Here is an 18,253-nt window from a genome sequence, read left to right as displayed (position 1 = left end):
TCATCCCAAACTCGGATGAACTATGAAATTCCGAAAATAACTCCAGATGATATAAATACTTTAATATAATTAGAATAGCATTATTTATCTATTGATGTTATATAAATATTTTGTAAACGGCGTACAATATGCAGTTTATCTACCTGAAGAATCCCTGAACTTCTGGTACTAATGAAACAAGGACCTTCACTGAGATAGATGTGTCAGAGGAGTAATTGTTAACAGCGTGCAATACTGTTGTTAAATAAAAAAAATGGCGTTTAATATATGTTCTTTGTTAAAGTAGTTATCAAAGGTACCAGGATTATAATCAATACGTCAGACGGGCGTTTCGTCTACATAAGACTCAACAGTAACGCTTGCATCTAAAACGTTTTAAAGACCTTACAGAATTAGACATATGTCTTTGTTGTGCGGTTTTTTTTGTTAGGTGTCTGTTATTAACATCACACCTCTACACGTTTAAATGCCATTAAATTATTTTATAATTTTTAATGGAGTGCTTTGAGCTGTGTGCTCTACATAAAATTTTCTAACCTTTATTTATGTTATGGTCGAAGCCCAAGCGTGTGCAAACTTTAATTCAGCAAATTCTTGATTACGAAATATATAATTTTCAAAAGTCAATAGTTTAAAAAATTGTCATGCACAGCATAGATGTTGATACTCCACGTATAGTGTGATAAATCCGGTTTGTAAAAATGAAGGACGCTTCCGGGTGCGGGTATTTCTCGTTACGTTGAAGACCTGTTGGTGACCTTCTGCTGTTGTTTTTTCTATGGTCGGGTTGTTGTCTCTTTGATACATTCACCATTTCTATTCTCAATTTTATTAGATAACTATATGTTTAATTAGCTTCATTCGTTGCGCTATATTTTCACAGATAGTATACTAATGATTAAGAACAAAGAATTCAAGCGTTTTCACGTGCGTAAAATAAATACAACGAAATTAATTGTTCAGAACAGTTAGTAAATGTTTTCTGAAATAGCAATTCATTTTGCGCAGTTGGTTCAATATATAGCAGTTGATCCACCAATACGTCGTCATGCATGCTACTGTAAAAGAGGGACGTAGGATACCAAAGGGACAGTCAAAATCATAGATCAAAAATAAAAGACAAACAGACAACCAATAAAATTAAAATTGAAAATAAAATAAAATATAAATTAAAAAAAAAAACAATAATACACATGACACAACATAGGAAACTAAAGAATAAGCAACATAGAAAACTAAAGTCTGAGCACCATGAACCCAACCAATAACTAGAGGTGATCTCAAAAGACCTGGAAATATCACTTTGAATTTAAAGCCAAAGATCAGCTGAAGCTACTATTGTAACAACTCCACATGTAAAAGAGGGACGAAAGATACCAGAGGGACAGTAAAACTCATAAATCGAAAATAAACTGACAACACCATGGCTTAAATTTTAAAGGACAACAGACAGTCAATAGTACATATAACACAACATAGATAACTAAAGACTACACTACATGAACCCAACAAAATACTAGGGGTGATCTCAGGTGCTCCGGAAGGGTAAGCAGATCCTGTTCCACACGTGGCATCTGTCGTGTTACCTAGATGTCTAACTCGGTAGGTCACATTTATGAAAGGGAAGGGGATTGCAGTTACGACGTAAGGAACATATTCAATATCATTGGTAAAACGGTTATTCCATAACAGTCAACGAACTCGTGATGGCGTCCGTAAATTTTACGAAGAGATGATATCAACTTCATATTTCGAACTCTTGATTTGAATACTTCCTTGTTAGAAACAACCCTCTATCAAGAAAATTATGATAGGAAATGCAAGCACGGGAATATCGTATCAATTGCATTTTTGCGCCTGTCCAAAGTCAGGAGCCTCTGGCGTTTGTTAGTCTATATTATTTTTAATTTTAGTTTCATGTTTACAATTTGGAGTTAAGTATGGCGTTCATTATCACTGAATTAGTATATACATTTGTATAGGGCCAGCTGAAGAACGCTTCCGATTGCCGGAATTTCTCGCTGCATTGAAGACCTATTGGTGACCATCTGCTGTTGTTTGCTATAAGGTCGGGTTGATGTCTCTTTATGGCATGCGGGACCCACATAAATGAGATAATGACAATTTATCGGGGATAATGATAGATTATCGGTCTCTTTGACACATTCTCCATTTCCATTCTCGATTGTATCTCAAATTGAAATGTTTCCATAAAAAAGGTTAATAAAACTTGATTAAAACTTTGATAAACAATATTAAATCAATCAATGTCGGTAACGACAGAAATCTCCTAAGATTTATTTATCTTAGCATATCAATATATTCACTAATTTTTTAAATGCACAATTTCTTGTTTGCTTTCCGACAATTGAGATTATATGCATATGCATTGTCTATGTACATGTCCAATTGGCGACAAAATAAACAAACCGTCATCGATTGATATTTTAATAAAGTAAAATTCATGATCTTTTTTGTATAACATAAACAACCGAAATATTTCATTTAAATGTCTGATTAATGTATTCGATACATTTAAATTTATTGATTTTATGTTAAAAATGCAAACTAAAGGTATTGTTTTCATGTTTTCAAATATAGTGGTAAGTTAATTCATATTGCAGATAAATCTTACATGTAACTGTTCCAGCGTTTCTTTCGTTGTTTGAGACTGTTATTAAAGTGAGAGGGTTAGCTCTATAGAACCAGGTTTAATCCACCATTTTCTACATTTGAAAATGCCTGTACCAAGTCAGGAATATGACAGTTCTTGTCCATTCGTTTTTGATGCGTTTTGTTTTTTGATTTTGCCATGTGATTATGGACTTTCCAAATTGATTTTCCTCTGAGTTTAGTATTTTTGTGATTTTACTTTTTGTATGGTTCACAACGTTTATGTATGGATATCGATATAATTATAACAGGACAGATTTTTACAGAAAAAAAATGTGTTGGAAAAATAAATAAATGAATACTGTATAAGTACAGATTTGAAAGACGATACACCTCTTAACTATGACATATCATCGAAAAGAAATGTATGAAAGACTGCTGTAAAACTTCATAAAACATTAATACATGTATGAGATTGGGATATGCTTGTCAATGAGAAAACTTTCAATCCGAGACGAAATTATGTTGATATATGCAATATATAGTCAACTTACAGCTTAAAAAAATATCATATCTCAAACTGATCAGTGAAAGAGTACGAAAGATACTAGAGGAACAGTCAATCTTATAATTCGAATATAAACTGACAACGCCATGGCTAAAAATTAAATAGACAAACAGACAAAAAATAGTACACAAGAAACAACATAGAAAACTAGACTGAGTAACACGATTGTCGAATCCCACAAAGAACTGTGTGTGATCTCAGTTCAGTTGCACCGGTAAGTAAGCTATGAATGGCACGTCATAATAAAAAAAAAACCAATCAAAACGATAGAAAAACCTTCAGAAATGGGCATGATGTGATAACAAATAAAATCGAATATTAATGTTGTTCTTTTATATTAAACAACTTATATTAATCCCTTTCTATATTGCGGGTGCTAGTTCTGCCTTATAACGGCATTAACCTACTCTTTTTCGCTATCCACAAGAATGTCTTTTGCGGGCAATAGATGTGGCTCTTTCTTAACAAGGGTCAGTCATTTGTCTTCCCCTTCCGACGGACTATCATCATTTCCCAAGACCATACTCGTAATTTGTCTCAGGGAAGAGCCAGAAATGCACTCCGTGAAATCTCTTATCGGAACGGGGATCTAACTAGGAACCTTTGTGCTAGTAATCCGATGACTTATCCACAACACCACAGTTCTTCGTTGTTTTATTCCTTATTTTGTAAAGCAGGTTGTACTCTTTTGTTATGCCATTTATCATAATGAAACAAGAAACAGGTCAGAAATATGAAAGTATTGTTCATCCGTTAGATATATTTGCTCTTTAGATTTTCCAATTTTAACAAAGACTTCCAATTTTGAATAACCCTTTGAATTCGAATTTTTGTTATTTTACCTATTGTTATCTAGTCTTTCTATATATCTAAACACATTGTTCTATAGTCAATAATTTTAACACTGTCTGATTTTGTCAGTTTTAATAGACTTTCCCTTCTTGAATTTATCATGGAGTTCACAATTTTGCTTTTCTTTTTTATCCTTTTTCTGTATTTTTGTTTACATTTTCTTTTCTGTTATCCCACATAGATATAACTTGCGTGGAGATTTACAAATTCAAACCAACTTATTAGTTCGCCCAAACAGTAGGCAAAGCCAATTCAATATACAGTAAACTAAACAACGAAAAACGCAAAAACAACATGTTGACCAAATTAAACGATAAAAAAAAAAAAAAAAAAACCAATGGCGTTATCTATGATGAAAGAGGGTGGTAAAGGGTCATTTCCGTGCAACCTTTTCGGTCTTTTTATTTCAAGTGTTCTCGTGTTTCGACGTTTTCTTTCTGGTTTTCTTGATTTGGTTCAATGTGCCTGCTTCGTATTTCCCCTTACTTATTTTCTTTGCTTCGTGTCGGTACTCTTATTTTCTCGTGCTTGTCCCGAATTTGATTAAGAAGAAAAACCGGGACTTATCCAAGTAAGCGCAGATAAAAATAGCTCTCTTCATTAATAGCCTATTCCTCATGAAATAAGTTTTTTTTTCAAATCGGATGCATTGAAATAGCGGACGATAAAGGGTAACCACAGGGTCTCCTTGTCAATTTATAATGACTGCACGATCTCCAAGAACGACTGAGTAAATTTCTTTTCAGTATTTACGATTTTATTTCTCGTGCTTCGTTTTTCTAGATTTTTGTTTTTGTCGTGCAAAGTTATTTTGCGATTTTGATGTCACGTTTTTTCGTGTTCAGTACCCCTCTTTACTTCCCTCATGAGACCATTAATTGAAACAATCACTCGCCAAGAACAGACAAACATTTATTAACATTCTAAAGAATATAATTGATATGATGTGACTGTGTTACATGTAAGTTTTAAACCCTTTCTCTGTTTTCTTACATTCATAAACTCTCAAAACATTTTGATTTACCGTTACTTTTTCCATGTTCTTTTAAGAAACGTATCACAATGATTTTCATAAACACACCTGTCTACATTTCTAGATAAATTTATTAGAAAACTGTTTTCATTAACAAGTAGCTACTTGGTTTTTTTTTATTATCTTTTGTTTTCTCAATTAGGTGTTGAAATTTGTTGAATGAGGAAGCAATCTCTTCAGCAGTGCCATGATATCCTATAATAGGCGGAGTAAATGAAAAGATTGATTTGATACTGAAAGAAGTGAATATTGACGTCGACAAAGCATGTTATTACGTTTCACAGGACGACTTCTGTGTATACTATTCGTAAGTTATATAATGTTGTCGTTATAAAACCAAAATTTCTTATTAAAATTGTTACTCAACTAGAAATAAGGGATATAACAGATACAATAGAGTCGGCTTCATATCTTGACTTACATCTACAAATTGACAATGAAGGATGATTGAAAACGACAAAAGAGATGATTTTAGCTTTATAACTTTCCATTTCTTCGTAGTAACTTTCCAGTTGCGACTGCATACGGGGTATATATCACTTAATTAATACTATATGCCCGTGCTTGTATTTTCTATCATGATTTTCTTGATAGATAGTTCCTTCGAACAAGGAAGCTACTAAACTAAGAGTTCCAAATGGTGAAGTTGAAATCATTCCTTTAAATTTACCATTACGAGTTGGTTGACCGTTATTGAATTACTGTTTTACAGATGATATCGGATATGTCCCTTACGTCGTAACTACCATCCCCTTCCCTTTCATGAATGTAATTTACCGAATCAGACCATTTCCCAGATTTCTATAACATGAGCAACACGACGGGTGCCACATGTGGAGCAGGATCTGCACTTGAGGTCACCACTAGTTGTTGTTGGGGAAATTGTTGCTTATTCTTTAGTTTTCCATGTTGTGTCATGTGTACTATTTTTTGTCTGTTTGTCTGTTATATTTATAGCCATAATCTTTTCATCAAGAGTAACTTAGAAGATATAACACAATCGCACGTTATCAGTTATCGGAACTAAAGCAACAACAAAAACAAAATTAGTCCAACTTAGTCATTATTTCTGTTTAAAATCTTCATAAAAAGGGAAATTCTACAAACATATGTTGCATTCTTTGTTAAAACACCAAGTTGCTGTCCTACTACTTTTTAGTGTCAAACGTTTTCACAGTGTAATTTTGGTTTCTTTTGTTTTCGTATGCAATTTCCAAGTTGTGTAACGGAATGAAGATTCATTTAATACTCTTTGGAATTCAGAATGTCCGCTTTACATAGTAACAGGCAAGTCCATTATAAATTTTTACTCTGGTCAATATCCTTTTAGAACCATTGATACAAAATAATTGAAACATAATTTACGTTTAAAGGAACACATATTTTTCGGTATTTTAATTTTATGTTGTGTGTTTAAATTTATTAAATAGAATACATGATTTTTTCGGCATGGCGACCAAAAGAAATAAAACCGACTGTATGAATAAATCAAGGCACTTTTAAGTAAGATTAAAGTAAATCCTACGTATCAATTGCTTTAACAGATAGTTTGAAAATAAAAACAGGATAAGTATCTTTATAAGATGGAACTATTGGCAGACAGATTTTTTTATAGGAAAGACTCACTGATAAGTGTTTTCTATAATGATCGTAATGTTTTCATATTTTTTTCTTCCAGGTATTCTTCCCCATTTCGATTTCGAAGGTTATCGAGGCTCATGTTAAAGTCATCAATGCCAATTATCATAATGATATAACTAATCAAACAACAGATTGCTTACCTTTTGCACTTAAACTAGGATACTACCATTCGTAAGTTATTTGAAGTAAAAAATGTGTTTCTAATGTAACAGCCACGAGACGAGGTCTAAATCATAGAAAAACAAAAGTATTAAAAATAAACATGTACGCAAAAAGTAATTCCAGTTTTCTAAGTTTGATTTGAAACTAGCAGTAAATGATGAAACTGGTTTGCTAATTGGTACGGCTACAATTATTTGCGAAGGGTCAGTGATAGTTGCGAAGGGTTAGCGATACAGAAGCCTATCTGGACGAAAAAACAAACGATACATTGTATCTTAAATTCAACTTATGATTTTTACCGAGAAGATAGTTAGAAAATATGACAATGACATACTAATTAGCTACCATAATAGAATATTTCGATTATATTTATACAAAAAAGAGATCACTGAAAATATGGCATTAACGCTTAATTCTCAAAAGAACAAAAGTAATGAAATCATTACAGTAATACATAAAGTGTTTATTTTTCCATTTATTAAACCTAACTATTTAATTAACTATTTCAAAACAAAACTGATGAAAAATTGAAATATCAAAAACACCAAACTCCGAAGAAAATTCAAAACGTTAAGTCCGTAATTAGAATGCAAAAGCTCAAACACATCACACGAATGGATACCTGTCATATTTCTGTTACAGGATTTGCTTTAAACATGATAAACAGAAAACCTCGTAAAAGCATTTTACTAACAATACACTTAGGTAGTTACAATAGTGATACAACTTTCAGAACACAAATAAACGATATCGAAGCAAGATGAAATGCATAGAAGGCTTATATACCTTTTTTATGAATGAAATATAATCATTTTGTGTAGTTTATTTATTTGTATCCCTCTTTTATCTTAGTTGTGCAGCAAATGACATTCTATCCCCTGGCAATCGTTTCGAATATGACTACGGTAGTAAATGTGAATTTAATACAAGTACACCAACAATATTTACTCGAGGATTCGAAAAGGTACCTTACACTATACATGCATATCGATCAAATTATAGAAAATATAATATGGCTTTTTATTTAGCACATCCGTATTATTTTTTTTTATATTCCAGATCATCAAATAATTTTTATTAAAAGTGTGCACCACGTAAAAATATGTGTACGCGTTTTACTTAACACAACATTTAATTAGCCAACATTTATATACAATATGTATTACATATGAGACAAAAATATCACAAGACAATGTTTCAATTCAAAGTATAATGACATCCATCATCAACTCAATAATCAAATGTAAATGCATTAACTTCTTCAGTCTCTTGCACCAAAAACATTTATCATACATCTTGCATAACACAAATATTCATTCAGGTAAGTTCTTACTAATGTTTTTCTGTGAATTTCGTTAAGCAAAGAAATACTGAATAAGTAATGTACACTTTATCCATAGATTACGATTTTAGCACTGATACGTCATAGAAGGCAACGGCTTAGTGAACGAGTTTGATAGATACACGTTAGAAAAGATCAAATCATCATCAACGCAAAATAAAAAAAAAATCATACACACGACTTGTGTAAATGTGTTTTTCTAATGAAAAAGGTGAAATAGACCAAACTGTACAAATAACCATGAGTATTGCAATACATCAGAGTACAAATTCGACAAATTAAAGAACATGATTACTCGTGCTTGAAAATTATTGGATACACTGTGTTTATTGATTGATTAAGTTGTACAAATATCTTCGATTGCACTTTTGATTACAGATAACCTCATGATTTGCTCATCTCTACAACTAAATATCTAAATCTTGATGACTTATGAAAAGTCCTTGCTGTTGACCTGATAGTCAAAACTGATTTATTATGGTTTTACAGAAGTGGCTTATTATTGTTATACAGATGGACAACATTGAAAACACAGCAATTCAAATCTAACCGTGTCAGATGATAAAGTGCAGTGGGGTTTTATCAAATGAAGTTAAGACAGGAATATCAACTACGTTTTAGAAAATCTTTGATGCAGAAGGGTGACAATGTTGTGTTTGAAAATTTCCTATTCTTATGTATAACACTTACATGCATTATCCTCTGCAATGATTGCGTGATGTTTTTCATATGTTTACAGTCCTGCTTTATTTGCATGATTTTCATATGAATATGTTCATATGATGAAAATTCCTGTTTATGAATATAACATGTCGAGCGCACATCTTGCTTTAATAATGTTCGGTCATATGAACTCCGTCGGTGGTCTTAAAAATTGGAACAATATACATGATAAAGAGTCTGCTTTTTATCTAAATAAAAATTCTGCATATATTTAACTTACATTATCTGACTTATATATTTGTAATGTAAGGCTATTATACATTACAGATCGTTATGATAACATTATAATAGTATTACATGTAGTTATCATCATTTTAGACTGATGCATTCATAGTGCTTGTGGTTGAAATGGACGAAACTTTGAAGACAAAGAAGTTCACTTCATGTGGATTACCACCTGATAACTCACAAGGGGAAAATGGAAACTCAACAATCGTTCATACCAAATCCTATTTTACCGGACATCTAGTTTACAGGTATATATAAAAAATTACATTCTAAAATGTATCTACAGTTAAATGCATTTGTACAGCTAATGTATAAATAGATATGGATATTTTCAGGGTTTGCCTTTAAATACACAATCATCTATATTCATGATGTTGATCTCATTTTTGAAGTTACAAGTAGTTGTATCAATTGATTAAGTTGGTTGGTTAAATCATTAAATAAACTATTACCGCCATTGAGGTTTTACGTATCCTTTATATTCAACAACTATTTTTGATTATGTTTCTATTGCTTATCTGCTGTCTTTCATACAGAAAACATTGTGAATTGATTATTCTTAACAAATCTGTAATAAGAAGCCCGTTCAAAATTTTACTCTTTAAAAATTAAAACATGAAAACCAAGAAATCAATTTAGTTTATAACTGTAATCATGACAAAACAATATCTGAAGACACCAGGTTTATGATTTTTACTTCAGAAGATTCATCTGTAGCGCCCCCGAAAAGTGTAATCGAAAATTAAAAATCCAATACTGAGATGAATATCATTTAAAAACGAAATTGTTGATGTGTCAAAAGGGAAAAAAATAACTCAGTTCAATTGAAAATAACTCCCTTCTATAATGACAGTCTGTTTATGTCATAGTATACTCTCTGACTTTTTAATCGACAATGTATGTGCATAGTTTGTAAAATGTTGTAGGATTGATTTTTTTGTGCCCCCCTTCTGTCTGTATTGTGTTCGTACTTGTACATTGTATTAAGCAGAACCTTTAAAGGAAAACGCAATTTGCACAAAATTCTGCAATTTTACTTTCAGATGTATTGATGATTATGGAAACCCCCTTATTTAAGCCAATACTACCATCTCATTTATCCCAGTGAATTTTGAATTATGAAATTAGGAATACTATAAGTTTAAGAAGTAATGCTTCATACCTTGATCATTTCCTAAATTTTAAGACAGATGGACGACTTTTAAATAAATTCATGATAAAAGGGATGATTTTAATTTCCCAATTATGGATTTCGCATTTCGAAGCAGTAACATATCCTCTTCTCCTTCGCATGGTGTTTATATATTAAAAATCATTAAAATCATATGATGCGTTATGCTTGAGTATGCTCACACTATATGGCCCTCATATACAGCACTGTGCTCCTTCAACCAAAACTGCTCCAATAGAGTTATGAAGAGGAAAGATAGAATATAACACTCCGGTAACTTTATGAACACAATCTTAAATTAATTGTCATATTCAGTGTGTCTGTGTCAAAACTAGCTAATGATTTTTTTGCACATGTTAGGTCATCTTTCTGCTAAGTACCGAACATAACCTATTTCCGAGTATGACTGTATTGCATCTTTCTTAAAAAAAAATCATGCATTTTCTTTTGCATTTGCATTTGCCTTTTTTTTTATATAAATTTCCTTAATATTCTAAAAAAAACATTGTCTTCCCAAATAATGTTTGCTTCCGATACTTCAATTTTAGTGAGCATGATCAAATAATGTATTACTGAAATGCTTAATACCGGAGATTAACAGATTAAATTGGTGTGACTTTTTTAAGCAGTTGAAGTATAAAGTTGCAATTACAATTGCACTTTTTATATAAATTTGAGATTTAAGTAACGTTGATATGTAGTATACATTTGTATCTAATAACTTGACCAACTTCTATATACATGACACACCGTACGCGTACAGTCCCGACTGTATGCGTACGGTCGAAATATTCATATTCTTCTGGAACATGGTCTAGTTAATTTTCATTTTACACGGTTAAGTATTGTGTTAATCCGAATACCTATAACATCGTCACAGCATTTATTAAATCTCCTTTCAAAACCGTCATGACACTAATTATTTATTGGACTATCATTGTGAAAACAGTTGTGGATATTTAGATCTCGTTCCATAACCACTATATAATTTGATGAAATATACGATTACCTGTAATAATTTAAAGGTCACTTTTGTTGTGATGATCAATTCATGTTTGGTGTTCTGGTGTGCTTTTGTAAATGCATGTCCATTATTATTCTGCAGTTTGCATTGTAATGTTCTATTAAATTATTTATTCATGTATTCAATTTAGTTTTTTTATGCTGAGTTTGCGTTTGCTTGTACTACGTATTCCTGTCACGTAGTGTTTTCATTAAAGCGGTATTTTTCAAACATGTCATACAAACATGAGGTCTTAGTTAACCAGTTAACCAGCTTCAACCCACCATTTTTATATAGGAATATGGCGGGTTTTTTTTTATCAGATAGTCAGTTTCTATGTATAGTAGCGTTTGTTTATGTGGCAGTCTAGTGTTTCGTTGTTCCAATACTTTCAACTTATAGTTGATGTGCTTCTCTTGATTTTAGTTTGTAGCCCTGATGTTTTTTCTTCTCTCTGATTTATGAATTTTTAATAGCGCTTTACTACTGTTGGCTCTATTTATTTGATTAACCAAAAAACAGTCTTTTAGTAAGCTCCTCTTTTCTTAGCTGAGGCAGTTTAAAACAAAAAAGAATTAATCACAGTGGCCAAATGAAAAATACTTATCTCCGGCTTAATACATTTGTAGTATTTAGATTGTATAACGTACGTCGTTACAAAACCCAAACCCCTTGATGGTGCTGACCCACATACCCTGACGTTGCATCCCACTACACCAGGGAACTTCTCGTGCGCTTTCATTTTTTCCCTGGTTGTTGTTTTTTAAATATTGAATTTTCTATAGCTATAGGAAATTGTGGTATGAGTGTCAATGAGACAACTCTTCATCAAAATAACAATTTATAAAGTTTATCCATGATGTCTGAAACCTAGAGTAAATTTAATTCACTCACGATGTCATCTTGTTTTGTCGATCATTTGTACGTATTATAGTAAATGATTGTCCGGGACTACTGGCCTATCCAAATGACACACGTTGACGTCACATCGTTACTCTCACAACATTTAGAGTCAAACTCGACCTATCGGGTTTTAAACGTTTTATGTATGACTACCTCTTGGGTTCTGCCAAATGCAGTACCTTACACCCTATTAAAAATATGTATATATTTTAATGAATTTTTTTTTAAATACTGAAAAAAAAACGTTGCTTTTTCTTTACACTTTGTTGTCGATCGAATTTCTCAAAACGTCGCCGGAATTGGACTAAGATCGGAGATAGATTTGTTCTCTACATTAATACCCGTAGATAAAACACCTTTTGGTACCCTGTACTTGGATACTCCAGGTTGTATAAATATCCATTTCTGCTTATATGGTCGTAGATAACTTATAAATATCCTCAGCAAAAATAACTGAACTATCAAATATTCATAATTCAGAATATAAAAGAAGAACATCAAGTACTCATTCATGTCATAATGAAGTTCATTATATTATTAATTATACGTTTTTTACAATGTTCTCGTACTGTTTCATTCTTTACATTTCAGTTTCGATATAGAAATTGAAACAGTCTGTGATCCGTCTTTTTGTTTTGGTTTAAGATGTGATAAATGTGGTAGGTAATAATTTACCTGTAGAATATATTAATATACAAAGTTCTTATGAGAGCGAGACTTCTGATTACAAAAATGCGACAGATTTGAAAACTGGTCATCTAATTCGATATTTCCGTTAACTAGCCTTGATAATGAACGTCTGTTGAAAAAGGCAAATTACAACTGTATCCATTTGATAACGACATAAAGACAATTTTCCTTTTTTACATACAAAATAAATAGATTATCTTAATTATACAGCTATGAAATTAAAAAATTTCTGCAGACAAAATAGTGTTGTATATGTTGTTTTGATTTGATGTTCTGAAGAATTCATTGTTGATATCAACGATATAGTAATAAAACCTACACTCATTTTATATACAAAAGAGCTAACAAGTAATAGACAAACAGACAAATAATAGTACACAATAACGGCAATATTTGTATACCGCTGTTAAAAACTCATAAATTAATTGAGAGAAACCAAATATGGATTAGAAACTAAAACCCGAGGGAAACACATCAATTATAACATGTAAAAGAGCAAACAAACGTAACAAAAGAAACACTTGAGTGCAAACGATAATAATATAACAACTGCTACATAGACAAATGACGACTAAGCAACACGAAACCTCGGGGTTCGCTGTTTTTGTTATTTTACTTTTTCCTTGAAGGAAAAAATTGCAAAACTAGAAAACATTTCTTCTTATTCAGTTAATTAAGCCATAAAATTTCAATACGTTTCTTGTGTTGCTAAACTTGAATTGGGTAATTTGTTAATTTTTAAACCTGATGTCTAATTACAAATATGTTATATTTTTAGTGACCGACCACACGACAACACTGTACTCCAAAACAGATACATCAATACCCTTTTCCGATAGTACTATATACATAGGACCTGATGAAACCACAGCTCCGTTGTCAATAAATATAACAAGTGGTCACATAACAGCGACATCACCAATAATTACAACTGTAAACCAGTCAGTTTTGGTATGTTTACCTTAACTTCTATATAACTATTCAAATTATCTGAAAGACTTTAAAATTACTGCTCCGTCTTCAAAATGTTAAAAAGATCAACATGACCGTTTGAGTTTTTAAAACAATAGTTGATAGAAACATTCTTAAATGATATGTTTGTCCGTATCTGAAAGACCCCTGTTGTACCTTAATGTTGTTTTTTTTTATATGCAATGCTATTAAGTACAGTTAGCGCTGCTAAGGATTGTTGTGCTATTTCGAGTTCTTTTCATAATCTCTCTTATTTTACAGGAGGCTGGCAGTGATGAAATAATAGCAATGATATCGTCTGTTGTCGGTTTTGTTTTTCTTGTAGGTATACTGCTTAGTATTGCGTACAAGTAAGTAAAAAACACTGTTTTAGATTTTAAAGGAATCTTTACAATTCACTCCCGTGATGAGTCAGATATCGTACAACCTCGGGAGGACACCCTTCTTTATTGAACAATCATTCAGGACACAAATCTCTTGATGATAATTGTGGTTATGGTTTTGTTGATTTTTAAAGATGGTATGCAGCCGTATTTTTTTTATTTTCATATTTATTATTTGCGGATCGTGTCTGTTTCAATTGAAATTAAATTTGAAAAAAGGTATTGAAACAATTTGTGTATTATGATAATGTCTACAGGTAAATAATCGATTTGCAAAATAAAAATATAGATTCTCACATTTATACATCATCAAATGGATTCTTATTCGAGATAGTTAATTTTCGATAATTTTAAAGTTCGAGCCTCGGCGAGTAAGTATGAAAGAAGCTGTTTCTCTAATGATTAAACAGTTTAGTTTCAATTTTTGATAAACGAAAATCCCTGTTCGAGTGCCTTCCACATTCCATAAAGTTGTCAATTTCATTAACAGCTGCTAGTATAATTTGATTCATCCAGTGAGTTGACAAAGGTTATCACCCTTAAATTCAACCAATCACACTCTGAGATCAACAGCAACCACATGTTGATTAAATTTGTTAATACAGTGGTTGCAAAAAGCGATAAATTGTCAATGAACTAGATAACGGGTTCATCATGTTTATTTTTAGACAAATTAACTGATTATACAAAATTCTAGATGTATCTACACTAAGCACAGACTCTGAGATTAACATAATATGGCGGTTAAAATATACCTCTCATGTAATCGACGTATATCGTAGCCTATGCGCAAATACTACAAGTCAATGTGCAAGATCTGACTGTGTTAAAAATTACAATTGAAAAAATGATATGCATACGATAATGAATTGGTTAGGATTTTCTTGAAAGCTCGCCTTTCGATGCATCTTGACTACATGGGTTATTTAATGCGATTCATAATGACTGTTGTCCGGTTTGAATTTGTTTGCGAGATTTAAACAACATAATATGCAATGGCCTAAACAAATTGTTTTTCAATTTAATTGCAGTTCATTTAATGTTTTACAAAAGAGGGACGAAAGACACCAAAGGGACAGTCAAACTCGTAAATCTAAAACAAACTGACAACGCCATGGCTAAAAATGAAAAAGACAAACAGAAAAACAATAGTACACATGACACAACATAGAAAACTAAAGAATAAACAACACGAACCCCACCAAAAACTAGGGATGATCTCAGGTGCTCCGGAAGGGTAAGCAGATCCTGCTCCACATGCGGCACCCGTCGTGTTGCTTATGTGATTACAAATCCGGTAAATAGTCTAATTCGGTAGGTCAAATTCATGAAAGGGAAGGGGATTGTAGTTACGACGTAAGGAACATATCCGATTTCATTTGTGAAACGGTTATTCCATAACGGTCAACCAACTCGTGATGGCGTCCGTAAAATTTACGAAGGGATGTTACAAATGTTCTGTGTTATAAAAAACAATATATGTTTTCGAAAATCTGTCATCCACAAAAAAAAAAACCAGGATTACTCATAACAAATTGCATCATTTTTAAAACACAAGAATCATTTTTAATAAAACGTCTGCATCATAGGATTCGGATGGAGTATACTGCATTTTGAATGTTTTATCAATAAAAGGTCTTAACGTTTCTTTTTTTCTCTATTAGCGAAGACAAATACTGTAGCTTGAACACAAGCTCTACCTTACACCAATATGTTAAATGTGAAATAATAGTACGACCTATCACAGATTGATTTCTTTCTTTTTTTGGCGTTTTTGTAGATATAAAAGCAAAAACCAATTACGCAATGAACAAACAATACAGGCGACAGAACAACCGCCACCATCAATATGGCTTCATTCACCAGCAGTCAATGATCAAGAATGCTTAGAAAACCGTACACAATTCAATGTGTCTAACAATAAAATTGATCAAGCCAAACTTACGCAAGAAGGTGCCTTGCTTGAAGAACATCAACAATATGAAAAAAAGAAGCCTAGTTTAGAAAATGAGTCAAAACAGGGAGATAATCAAATCTTCCTAACAGATCATGATAAGAAAAAACGAAAGAAACACAAGAAACAAAAATCAGATACGAAAAAGGAGAAACTTAAGAAACGTGGGAAGAAATTAAAAGATAAGAACAGTTCAGAACACAGTTCTTTTAAGATTGACATGGATGAAAAACAAACGTCACCACATCTAAACGGTAGATCGGCGATTGAAAATACCAGTAGTGTCAATAAAGAGACCCAGGACAAAAGTTCCGCATACGGTATCGAACAACAAAACAACAAAGGATATCCAGACATTAATGACGTTAAGGACAAATCACATATACCAGCAACAACATTATTTACATGTACCTACAACCTGTGATACAGACAGAAATTTTAGAATCGATTTTGTATGGTCAACTAATGATAAAACTGACGAACTGTATAAGTGTCGAGAAGACCGCGGGACCGGCACGTATCGGAAGTCATATTGTATCTAAGGTCGACGTCACACGGCGACGTCTCCTTATCTTCTCTTAGTAACTAGTAAACGTCAAACTACAAAGCTGTTGTGTATTTTATCAGAGTTATATTATAAGATATCGTCCCCACATTTATGGTGCCGTGACTAATGGAGCTACCAAAGCTGAAATCAAGAAGAACGGGCAATCGTAGTGCCGTTACCAGACTTTTACGAAAATTTGCCGACGCAAAAGAAAGTTCTGAATTCGACAGAGAGGAGCTGTTAGCCACATACGAAAATCTACAACAGAAGAAGAAGTTACTCGACACACTGAATGAACAAATTGAGAACGCATAGGAAACAGAGGATATAGAGACAGAAATCGTAGACACAGATGAGTATACTACAAATTTTGTTACTAAACTGAGACATTTTAAGATATTCATAGATAAGACATTACAACCTTTTTCCAATCAACCATCACATTCGTCTTATCAAGTTTTAAATGTAGACAGTCCACCATTCATTCCTACTAGTTCACCCGAAATTGTACAGACAAGTTATGTCGCCCCGTCATTGCCACAGTCAAATGATGCCGCTCGAATTTTAACAGAGACAAGCCAAATTGCCACATCAATTCCCACGTCAAGCTATGCTGTCTCGTCAGCTATATCCAGCAATCACCGTTTGCCAAAATTAACGTTACCTACATTTAATGGCAATATATTAGAATGGCCAAGCTTTTGGGATTCGTACGAATCAGCAGTTCATTACAACCCAACATTGACAGATGTTCAAAAGTTTAATTATTTGAACGCCCAATTAGAAAACGAAGCCGCTCAGACAATTGCCGGATTTTCTCTAACTAACGCTAATTATGCCGAAGCCGTTAATGTTCTGATAGAGAGATTTGGACAGACTCATAAAATCACACAAGCACACCTACAAGCACTGCTTGATATTACGCCACCCCGAGATGACCTCATAAGCCTGAGAATGTTTTATGACAAAATGGAGAGTTTAGTTAGAGGACTTGAATCGCTAGGACAGACACAGGACTCATACGGTAATTTATTAGTTCCGATTATAATCAACAAACTGCCCGGAGAAATCAGAAAGCATCTCGCGCGGGAGCATGGTACGACAAGTTGACTATTACGAGATCTTCGAAGAAGTATAAATAAAGAGATACAAATCATGGAAGCCGGACAAGTTACACAGACAGAAAGTGGTATTTCGTATTCTACTCTTTTCGCCGGTGCTAACTCACAAAGAAAACACAACGCAAGTACTAGAAATGTTAATCAGCATTTAACAGAAAAGCCGTGCATTTTCTGCAAAGATATTCATTCGCCTGCCAACTGCCAGAAAGTACGCGATTTAGATGAACGCATCGCTATTGTTAAACGTAACAATTTATGCTTCAACTGCCTCGGTACACATCAAATAAAAGAATGCAAATCGAAAGGCTCATGTCGTAACTGTGGTAAACGACACCACACTAGTTTAT

General features: G+C 32.7%; 1 protein-coding gene across 1 annotated transcript; it reads left to right on the top strand.

Moving 5' to 3' along the window:
* The first annotated feature begins 9,282 nt into the window (after positions 1-9,282).
* On the top strand, positions 9,283-17,895 carry LOC134699325 (uncharacterized). The gene is made up of 6 exons (XM_063560937.1): positions 9,283-9,410; positions 12,831-12,898; positions 13,708-13,880; positions 14,163-14,251; positions 16,065-16,645; positions 17,192-17,895. The coding sequence occupies exons 1-6, from the start codon at positions 9,283-9,285 to the stop codon at positions 17,893-17,895; spliced, it is 1,743 nt and encodes a 580-aa protein (XP_063417007.1).
* The last annotated feature ends 358 nt before the right edge of the window (positions 17,896-18,253 follow it).

The sequence above is a fragment of the Mytilus trossulus genome, unplaced genomic scaffold (genome assembly GCF_036588685.1).
Source record: "Mytilus trossulus isolate FHL-02 unplaced genomic scaffold, PNRI_Mtr1.1.1.hap1 h1tg000050l__unscaffolded, whole genome shotgun sequence".
NCBI lineage: Eukaryota > Metazoa > Mollusca > Bivalvia > Mytilida > Mytilidae > Mytilus > Mytilus trossulus.
The sequence above is the reverse complement of the archived record's forward strand: the minus strand, read 5'-3'. Positions and strand labels throughout refer to the sequence as shown.